The following is an 11,015-nucleotide window of genomic DNA, read 5'->3' as shown; positions in this document are numbered from 1 at the left end:
AGAGCATTTCCGTGGCACTGAGCCACCACGGGGATGAACCAGCCTCACACTGGGAGAAAGTCCACAGCCAGATCGGCACTTTGCTGAATGGGAACGCATCGTACTCCCTTCAGGTTTCTTACCAAGGCGCAGATGGGGCATTCAGGTCATTCCCATACATCCCATTCCGACCTCGGGAAGCTCCTGCTGCCAAGTCCCCAGTGCCTGCTAGCAAGCAGTGCTCCAAGACAGGGATGAGCCTCCTGCACTTACTGTATCAGGGCCCACAAGAGTGAAGGAAAAATGAGTTTTCACCTCCCTGAGGACAAACAAAAGGTCCTGGCGAGCCTTGCATGAAAATGCTTACTGGAGAACAGGACAAAAGCAAAACATTGTTAGGAATACATGCAGGTTGGGCAGCTCTGCACAAGCTGAGCCCCCAGCCCTGATGCATGCACACTCCCACTCCATTCCCGCATGTCCCATGCCAGCCGGCCCATCAGACCAACGTGACTAATATTTAGAGGTTTACTCAGGGTTCATAGCCAAATCCAGCAGCAAGACCTCCCACCTCCACCACGCAGGCCCAAGCAGCTGCTGCAAAGCCGGGCCTGTCTGCAGGAGGTGCCGGGAGGGACAGGCAGGGAGATGGCAGCGTGCACGAGGGCAGCAGCCTGCCTGCCCCCCAGCAGTGTCTGCAGCATCGAGGGCAAAAGGGGCCACAGAGAATCCCCCTGATCCTGAAACACCCTTTCATTGCTCCTGTGCTGAGAGGGGTGAACTGCCGACCTGCACGGTGTGCTGGGGGAGAGAAGGACATGTGCCACACGTAGAGGGTGCCACAGGGACCCCCCAAGCCCTCTGCCTCCCTCTCACAGCCCAGACCTCTCCTTGGCTTCACTTTGGTTTCAGCAGAAGTTTCCTGTTCCTCACTATTAGAGAAAAGCAAAGCCTAAGGGCCTTTGAGCTTCATAATTCACTTTGGAAGCAAGCCGCGGGGCACAGAGCGACCGCAGCCACAGCCCCGGAGCGCCCTGCAGCTTCTCCCACTCTGCCCCGCCAAAGCAAAGGTCCGACTTCCCGCCCCGCGCCGTGGCACAACAACCTACCACCTCTGCCAAGGGGAACGGGATTAATTCATGACAACCCACGAGTGATCCTTTGGTGCTTGACTATTGATGAAAAGGGAGAAGTCTATTTTTTTAACCTTTGAAATGAAATTACCCCCAGTTAAAACTAATTGTTTACTTTTTGCTGTTATTACAGCTCAAAAGTTGATCTGCCGTAGCATTTTTTAGCAAAACATCTTTGTAACAAGCATGCCAGTGACATATCTTAATTTTTCTGTACACTCAGCAGATACACAGTAACAACTGCATATGAAATTGCAGAGCATCGATGTCTGAGGCTGCCATCAAAACAATAAAACGCGTTAAGGAAGGACTCTCTTTTTCCCTGTCACTTACATGACAGATCTCCTTAATTAACTAGTCTGCTGGCAGAGAAAATGAATGAATGAGATAAATTGGCTTTCTTTTTTGTTAGTGTCTCTATTAGTTTTCTTATATATCAGGTTAATTTAATGTTAATGAAAGTGAGGATTAAAAGCCTCAGTTACTGGAAGGCGGGGGGACTGAAGAGGCTTACAAGAGGCTCCGCAGGGAGCTCAGCCGCACCGGCCCGCGGCTGGGCCTGGAGACCCGGTGCCGCGGGAAGCAAAGCCCGGCGGGGGCGGGGGCAGCCCGGGCCCCGGCCCCGGCCCCGCTCCCCGGCCCCGGGCCGCCTGCCCGCCGCTGCCGCAGCGCCCGCATGAACGAACACCGCCGGGCGCGGCCCCGGGAAGCGCTGCGGGGATAACGACCGGGGGTCCTGCCGCCGCTGCATGAAAGCCTGCGCCGCACGGGGCAGGAGGCAAAAGGCGGATCGATGCTGGGACTAAATTAAAAGGCTAACGAAGACCCCGAACTCGGACCGCAGCTGCAGCCTGCCCACAGTCGCCGCGCTCCCTGCTCCGGCTGCTCCCGGGGCGGGGGACGCAGCGCCGGCGGGCGGGCAGCGCAGGGCAGGCAGCTCCCGAGGGCGGGCAGGGCACCCGCGGCAGCACAGATGCCGTTTGCGGGCACCAGGCGGAGCTGGTGCATCAGGGACGGGCGGCCCCGGGCCCCCGCGGCCCCGCGGCCAGGGCACGGCCCCGCAGCCCGGCCCCGGCCCGGCCCCGCAGCCCGGCCCCGCAGCCCGGCCCCGCAGCCCGGCCCCGCAGCCCGGCCCCGCAGCCCGGCCCCGGCCGGGCAGCTCAGCCGCGACAGCCAGGCTACACGAAAAGAAAAGAAAACAAACAAACGAAAGAATCGTAATTAAAAGAGGAGGAGGAGGGGATCTGGCAAACTCCAAAAAGACCAAGAGGTGAGGGGACAGGGCACCTGACTGGACTCGAGTCGTACAGCAGAGAGGCAATAGAGGAAAATTTACATTACCGCTACAGCTCCGTGCAGATTAACGGAGGGACCCATCAGTCAGCTACTCCGTACCCTTCCCCTGCAATTTACGGCAACAGGGACCCGACGCCCGGGCTGCAGGTGCGCTGTGCATAGCTGCCGGGAGCACACCAGAGCCGAGGAGCTGGAGCTGCCGCACTCGTCTTTGGCTAAAGAGGCAATTTCTGGTTTGTGTCCCCAGTACAAATGCAGGATTTCTGATACATGTAACATTTTTTCTTCCACCAAGTGGCTGTGAAGCTTTATCTGTCTTGGGCCCAGAGCGCAGCACCAACACAGATGAAGAATATCCTGCCTGAGCTGAGAGAAGAAAAACTCCCACCCCAGACCCACCAGTGCAAATCTGGAAAGCTTGGCTGTGCTCGCTGGACTACCTCAGGATTTACCAAGGCACTCACAAAAGCTGAATTTGGCCCAAAACTCAGGAAAAAGAAGAGCGCATTCAGCATTTGCTTCCCCAAAAGAATCCAGCTTGCCAACTTCTCTTTAATAGGAGAGGCCAAGCCTGCGGCGTCACTACTGACTCCAGCGGCCGCGTGCCAACGCCGGGGTTGCCTGGGTGCCCGCCTGCACCCCAGCACCATGCCAGGCGCGGGGAGCGGGGGGAGCACCCCCTGCCTTTGTGCTCGTATCCAGGCAGTGGGAAGCACTGCCGCTCCTCCCCAGCAACTCATCCCTCAGAAATATCACTCTGCTCGCTTCAGAGGAGACAAAAGACACCATTTCTGTAGCCAGGGGCTAAAGCTACAAAAGCAACAGCAGCCACCTCTGAAAGTTGGGTTCAGGGGACTCCAGAACAAGCTCTCCTGCTTTGCCCAGCTCCCGCTGCCAGTGGCTCCTGTTCTTAGCACACACCTTGCTCCCGCTTTGTCACCATCAAGAACACATTTCCCCGCTCCATCTCCCAGACTGTGTGACCGGCCCAAGAGAAAAGCCTTTCCCTTTGGGCTGGGACTGTTCACCATCATCCTTTCCTGAGCGCAGCCACAGCAGCATCTCTCCTGGGAATGGGGTCACCCACAGCACAATTCGCAGGAGTCCCAGGGCCGTGCTCATGCTCCCGGGTGTGACAACACCTGACAGACGTGAGGGTGCCCACCGCCCTCACAAATGCAAACATGTAGGAAAATTAAATCTTGTTTCTCGGGTGCCCACCCACAATGACCACCCCAGCTGCTGTCCATTGAGGTGTCCATCAGAGGAATCAGCAGCTCAGCATCCATAGCACCACCACTCTGATGCTGACAGACAAGTCAGAACCATTTCCACTGGGCTAAATCATTTACATCAAACACCACACAAATAGATGGTAAAAAACTCTAATTTCCCTTCATTCAGGATTGCAATGCTATCATACCACTGAGTATAACTTTTCAAAACTCCCTCTTCAGTTTTCCACCAAGATCATTTCCCCCCGAGTGCTTTGCTGGGACCTGCATGCGGGACAGGAGCTGGGCGAGAGAGAACCCCCTGGCTCAGCCCACCGCCAGCCTTGCCAGCCCCGCACACCTCCCACATCGTCCGTTCCCAAGAGGCTGCCAGGTCCAGCTGCTTACCTGCAAGCTGCTCACATGTTGTTTGGGGACAGAGCTTCAGCAGACCCCTGTCAATCCGTGGTCCCTCTTACTAGTCTTTTTTTAAAAAAAAAACAAACAAAACTGAAAGAAATGGCACAGTATGTGAGGAAGAAACATAAAAGCCGCAGAGATATGAACAGTCTACAGATAATGTAACCTTGCTTGCCACTGCTGCATCCATCCAGGGAGAAACGGCACCCTCTGACCCTACAGCTGCCTGGGTAATACAGCATTTATGCTAGGTGTATCCTGCACATGGATTTTATATACTCACTGTTACAAGCGTATTTTCAGGGCAATTTTCCTTTGACTTGAATTCCTTGTCTTCTGTGATCTGTTACAGGCAGGTGAACCTCATGTATAATTTTCTTCTCTTTTTTTTGTTTTAAAATGATGCAGCATTTTCCCCATGCTAGATACCTACCTTCTACCCTCTTTCTCTTCGGTGAAATGGGAGTATGCTAAATAGAGCCACACTCAAGTAACTTTGGGATGAGAGTAGAGAGGCGGCCATGAAATCTCTCTTTAAAGCCGTTTGTCCCAGGAATCCCACTTCTGTCTTAGTTCTTGGTTCATGACTATTCCATCCATGCCCACTGCCAGGACTGTAACCCCATGCCTCCTTATCTCTCCCAGCCCACCCTCGCACATACCACAGCAAACCCAGAGAGCTAACCCGCCTGCAAGCTCTCCTCTTTGCTGCTTTCCTAGCTGACCAAACATTTTCTCCAGCTCTGAAAAGCACTGGCTAAGTTTCTAGCATGCTAGGCAAGATTAAATAATCACCCTCACAGATGTAATGTGATAAATCACAGTATGATTTATTAAAAAGTCCAAAATTTTATGGAGCTTATGAAAACATGGTGGGGTTTTGTAAGTGTCCAGTGAAATAAGTGTCCTGTTCAGCTTTCTGCAGGTTTAGGTCTCTGAATCGGAGGGTGCGTGAGCATCACTTCCAGGGCAACCCCAGCTGTGAGGGCACGGAGGCACAGAGCAGGGACAGCCCTATTCCCACCCACAGCTCTTCACACCAACTTGGCTGCACCTTCAAACTTTCCCCAAAAGCTGGGCCTTCCCGAAGCCCGAGCTAACACCCAGCAACGGCATCGCTCTCTAGTCCCACTGGGCTGCAAGCCCTCCAGCAGCAGGGGGTGGGTTGGGACTTTCCCAGTAACGCAGCTGTGGCAGCGCGGCGTGGGCTGTGTTCAGCTGGCACACGTACACGTGTTGAACACCCATAAAATTGTGCAGAACCCCCCCGCAGGAAGGCTCTGCTGCTGCCCATCACCCTCTGCCTCTCCTTGGGCCGCAAGAAGCCATCCCTGTCAAACTCGAGTTATGAACTAAGAAGAGGCAATGAGAAGGCACTCTGCAAACAAATTCATACTTTTGTGTAATGCAGAATTCAGATATATTTAAGGAGAAAACACCTCTTTGTTGTGCTGTTTGGAAGGTAAGTATGATCAGATTTGGCTTTTGTTTTAATAATTCCATTCCTCTGTCATGCCCTTCCCATCTCTTTCCCTTTGAGATTTACTTAATCCTACCTGAGAAAACTGCTGATCAAGATGGGAGTTATTTCAGCATCTGTTGCTGAAACGCTTCTTCATTTCTCCTGTCCTTTTTACTCTCCAGCATTCAGCAGTTGCCTCCAAGACTCTTAACTTCTCTTGTCTTCTGTTAATTAAAACCCAATTAGGATTGCCTGCTGATAACTGCACACTGGTCTAACAAAGCCTGGCCTGTTGCTGGGTTTATTTTGTTAAGTGTCACACGAATAGGCAACAGCAGGTCTTACTGGAGCATAAACATAGATCAAACTATTCTCTGCAAGTGTTTGCTTTTTGCGTGTACTATGCTAATTTGGGGAAAAGGTCTCTCTAGAAATTTTTTTCTTCAAAAATATTTTAAAAGAATATTCTTATGTATCATATCATGCATAAAATTGACAACATTGATAGCTTTTACATACCAACAGCAGGGGAAGCGAGAAGGAGCACAAAGGAAAATCGGCATAACCACTGTGACCATGCCACTGCCTTGCTCCACTACACCCCGGCGAGGGACGATGAGCCCCCGTGGCTGGGGACATCCAGCTGCTTGGGCAGCTCAGGCAAACTGCACCTTCTAACACCATCTGAAGATGTCACTGGCTATTTGTTAGCATCTTAGAACAGCTCTAGGAGTCATATGGCTTATTCCTATTCATTGCACAGTAATCCTCCAATCTATTCTGCATTTAAAAAAATAAACCTTTCTATAAATACAGTGTTATTTTTCCTGCTTTCCCTGCAGCCTCCTTAGCATCGCTCCATGGAAAGTAAGCATCTACCTCGGTGAACCCACTACTGAAATGTTGTCACAGCTACAGAGGTAAGCTGAGCATCAGCGGTCACAGCACGAGGAGATACAATACACACAAAAGCGCTCTGCTGTCATTTGGAAATGATGAGTCCACCCGGCACGTTTGTTTTCAGTCATATAAAGAATTCCTCCTCCTCGTCCTCTGCTCTGTTTGCAGGCCTGGCTTGTGGTGTTTGCGATCGGAAGCCCGAAGCTCTTTGCCTTGCTGCTTTACTCCTTTTGGCTGCAGCAAACAGCAGCTGGGTCCTGTCCTGGGAGGGCAAGGCGCTGCCGGCCCCAGCCGTGGGTGCTCGTGGCAGGAGGAGGCTGCTCCGCAGGTCCCTGGAGAAGCGGCTCAGCGGGCAGCGGCCACGCACAGGATTCGCCACAGCAAGCCCGGTGTCGACGTTGGTCTCGGCTGCCTGCCGACGAACGCGGCTCTCCTGGAGAGAAGCCTGCAGCTCGCTGCTCGCCTGCCTGTGGAGGGAGGTGGCATCCCACCACGATGGGGCCGCTGGACCACTGTGAGAAGAGCAGAAGAGCCTGTGGAAGTCACCACAGGCTTGCTCACAAGTAAGGGCTTCGCTTTGCTCAGATTTTGTTTTACCCTTCGTGGCTCTGACCTCCCGGCTTCTCTGCCCAGCATTACCCCACTTCACAGGGAGAGGGGCTGGGACAGAGTCCTGCAGGATTTTTTCGTGTCCTGCATTATTATGCTGATAGGAAAGCCCAGCATTTGTTTCATGGGGCTTTGAGCTGTCTTGAACCTGTTGAATAAAATGTGGAGAGAACACCATTAACATATCATTCTAGCTTTACTAGGTGATGCTCTCACCCAGCCTCGCTGTGCTGAAGTCACCTGCGGTGTGAGCCAGTCAGCCCCCCGAGAACAGCATAGGACTCTTACAAGGCTGAGCCATGGCAGATGAAACAACGGTGATAATGTGATGCACATGGAGAAAAACAATCCCAAGCTTCACATACAAAATGCTAGGCTGTGAGTTGACCGTAACCCCAGGGTCTCATTTCTGTGACAGACAGCACCGTGTCAGCATCAGTTCAGTGCCTGACAGCAGTCTAGAAAGCAAATGAAATCTTAAGAATTATTCCAAACAAAATGGAGAATGTTGTTATGCACAGTGCAGCTCTGGTCCCCCAGCTGGACCATGGTGTTTGTGCCTCAACCACAGTGCACAACAGAGTACCATGGAGCTGGAAAGGATCAGAAATGGATGAGGACAACTGCAAGTACTGTAAAGGAACAACCACGTATGCTAGAAATCTTAAGCCTGGGAAAAAAAAACAAAACCCACAGTTTGGGAGGAAGAGGATAAAAGGCTATAAAACCATGAGCCACCTGGAGAAACAGATAGGTATTGTCCAGTCCCTGCCATTTGCAATGCAAGAAGCAGATGCCATCAAATGAAGCCAGGCGGAGCCAATTTCAAATAAGAGGAGGTGGCAGTAGACCTGGAGAAGTCCCTGCCAAGGTATCTCGTGGATACAAAGAGTTCACATGGATTCAAGGGGAGATTAGATAAACGCTTGGAAAGGAGAGTCACTGCCAGTTACCACAGCTGGCTTCAGAAGACCCTTGAGTTTAAAACAGGCAGCTCAGGAGCATATTGATGGGGTGTAACACATGCACTTGTCCTCTTGCTGTTCCTCCCAAGGCAGCCGCCTGTGACCAGCTGCTGGGGACAGAGAGCTGGGCAGGATGAAGCCTTGGTCTGACCCCCTGCAGACAGGCTGATGGTCTCAGGATTTTCTGCGGTCACCGCCAGCGCTTGGCTGAGCAGCTACGCTATGCTTGAGTGAAACAATCCCGGAGGCTCATCTGCCCTTTAATAAATTATAAAACTGAAATCACTGGTCATAAACCTTACTATTATGAGAAAGAAACAAAAAAGTTACACTTGAATTTAGTTTTTCCCACTTGTGCACAGCTTTCAGAGAGCTCTCAGGACTAGTGCACACACACGACAGATTTGCTGCAGGCGACCTAAACACAGCACACACAAATAGCTGTGCCTGTCCCAAAGCCTTCTTGGAGGCATCAGATCTACTGGAGCTCCTTCACGTCTGCAAGTCCTGACCAGCTGCTTTTGGAAAGAAACTTCCCCAGAAAGCTCCAGATCAAGTGGAATTCCTCTGATGGCTGGACAACACATGGACCAACACTTCCTGGAGGGGAGATACCCATCAGACCAGCAAGGCCAACGGGACCAGGACCTGCTAAGCATGTCCCACTTGCTCCTGCGGAGCATGCCACCACCAGGGACACCAGCCCACAGCAAGGCACCCGCCTCGCCAACCCTCTGCAAGACTAGAGATACATTTCATGTCTGTCTGTATGAAACAGCACATGGAGATGGTCCTACTCTCCTACTTACAACTCCTACTTCAGCCTTAAGGCTAAACTTGGAAAATTTGAGCAACAGGGATCTCCTGTAAACACTCGGAGAAAGGACATGGAATAGAACAGTAACTAGTGACCGACTTCAGAAAAAAAAAAAAAAGGAGAGGATGTGGTTTATTTACTTCTTAATCAAACTATGCAGGAACAGCTTGTCCAGTCTAAGTGGGTGGCAAACCAGTTTATAAAGTGATCATGAATGAGAAGCATGCAAAGGCTGCCCTGAGGATTAGTGGTCAGTGTAGCATAAAAATAGGCAATACACAATAATTAAGCTGATTTGTAGCAAGTGAGCTCTGGAAGGAAAATTAAAAACCACAGGATGGGCAAATTTAAATATCCACATTACAACAAAAAATAATCAGAGGTGGGAGGGGCTGTTACAGCGGAAAGAAAGCACACTGAGCTGAACCGCCCTCCTGCTCACATGTGTAATTCCCACTATGTATCATCTCGGCACAGTCGTCTTTGTTGGTTTTTATTTATTTGTATTCACACAACCTCTGGACTGCACCCTTGAACAGAAAAGGCAGAGATTTCCTATGACACATTTCTTCAGCACTGTCGCCCAACTGCAACTCACTCAAGAGCTCACAAAATCTCTTGCAGGCAATGTTGTATCAACACTATACTTACAATACATCTGGTTTTGGATGCTAAAAATCTGCTTTCAAAAACATTTATAACATAACGACTTATTAGAAAAAGAATAGGCTGCTATGATCATTTGATTCAGGCAGGGAAGGGAAGATGTTAAACTAGCCTGCTCAGAAAAAGCATTAATACTTTCAATTTCAGGCAAGCAGTAATGATGTTAATTTAACAACATAAAAATATTCCAAGGGTCTGTGCTTATATTTATCAATGGCCTCACAGCACTGGCAGATACTGATTACTGCATTCACAAATGCAAAAGAAAACATAAACAAGCAAAATCTTAATTTCCATTTTTAACCAGTCCTGCTTTCCTTGAAGAAAAAGGGGAAAAAAAAAAAACCAACACAAAACCAAAACAACTCCTCTGAGAGCACCACAGACACATACCTGAAGCAGAATTGTATTTCCTTCGTAGTCTTGTGTTTGCCACCTGGTGCTACTGATAGGAATACAGGGGTTAGGCAGGAGAGGCACCAGCTGCCCAATTTCTTGCACCTTGAACTGTAAAGCTGATGATTCCTTTGGCTCAGCAGCCACCCCGATGGGCAGCTGCTTCAAGCAGAACTGCATGGCAATATTTTGGGTTGTATACAGCACAAAGACACAGAAATTACTTTTCTGCATAGTTGCTTCTTTCTGTAGGATCATCTCGTAGAGTCTCACTGCATCCTCATAGTTATCAAAACTGCAGTAGAGGGTGACACGCAGGATTTCGGGGCCACAGTGCACCCGCCTGATGCCCCACACAGGCATCTGGTCGTCCAGGCTGTAGAAGTCCTGGTGAGCTGGGGCATAGGGGTGGCTTTGCCCGTTAGCAATCTGGGCACACTGGTAGCGCCAGGGTGGATGTTGGAAGAGCTCATGGACCTGGAAAATCCGTTCTTCTCCCAAGTCTTCATGTAGAAAAAGGAGAACAGATATTCCAGGAAAGCCGCAGCTTCTCTTACGATATCTCTCATAGTATTTCAACGGAGTAACTCGCTCAGACACCAGGAAAAGTTGAATGTCTGGGTAGATCCACTCCAAAAGCCGATCCAGAGTTTGCTGTAAAAGCAGTGAGTGTCCCGAACTGGCGAGAAGATGCACAGTCATCAGAGAGTCTGCTCTGCCATCCATTGCTAAGGTCCCTGACAAAAAATAAAAGTAGACAAATTGGTGCCTTCCCTTTCCTTCTTCCACTATTGAAGCCTCAGTAACATGAGGGGTGTACTGTAAGACTTAGAACGAATTCAATCTTCTACAAGCTTTGCAATAGCCCAATGAAATACGTAGGTCTGCACAGTTAACGTACACAAAGCAGGCGGAGAGTGACAAGGCATTATGTGACCAGTCCCAGGTCACTCACATCACAGCAGAGCTCAGATGAAGGCTCATTTTCCGACTCCAAGACTTGAGCTCTAGTCACTATGTACCTGCGACCAACACGTCCTGAAACACCTCTGTGTCCTACTGCTCCTGTCCTTCACAGGACAGGGCAGCAGAGATGAAGAGCACTGAAGCACAAAAGCAGTAATTCTCTAAGATGAGATGGTTTTGTGAGTACACTTG

General features: G+C 50.5%; 1 protein-coding gene across 1 annotated transcript; it reads right to left on the bottom strand.

Moving 5' to 3' along the window:
- Nucleotides 1–4,910: 4,910 nt before the first annotated feature.
- On the bottom strand, nt 4,911–10,738 carry FAM124B (family with sequence similarity 124 member B). Its single transcript, XM_075507336.1, has 2 exons — nt 9,855–10,738; nt 4,911–7,161 (listed from the first exon to the last, which is right to left on the bottom strand). Exons 1-2 carry the CDS (start codon nt 10,581–10,583, stop codon nt 6,529–6,531), a joined length of 1,362 nt encoding a protein of 453 aa, XP_075363451.1. The 5' UTR covers nt 10,584–10,738; the 3' UTR covers nt 4,911–6,528.
- Between the last annotated feature and the right edge of the window lie 277 nt (nt 10,739–11,015).

Source organism: Mycteria americana, chromosome 7, assembly GCF_035582795.1.
Source record: "Mycteria americana isolate JAX WOST 10 ecotype Jacksonville Zoo and Gardens chromosome 7, USCA_MyAme_1.0, whole genome shotgun sequence".
In the NCBI taxonomy this organism is placed as follows: Eukaryota; Metazoa; Chordata; class Aves; order Ciconiiformes; family Ciconiidae; genus Mycteria; species Mycteria americana.
This window is presented reverse-complemented; position numbering and strand designations above follow the sequence as displayed.

Excerpts from the sequence above, each read along its gene's own strand:
- FAM124B (XM_075507336.1), bottom strand. The coding sequence starts at position 10,583 with ATGGATGGCAGAGCAGACTCTCTGATGACTGTGCATCTTCTCGCCAGT. Across the intron at positions 7,162-9,854 it reads GAAATACAATTCTGCTTCAG|GTTCAAGACAGCTCAAAGCC; the intron begins GTATGTGTCTGT and ends TTTATTCAACAG.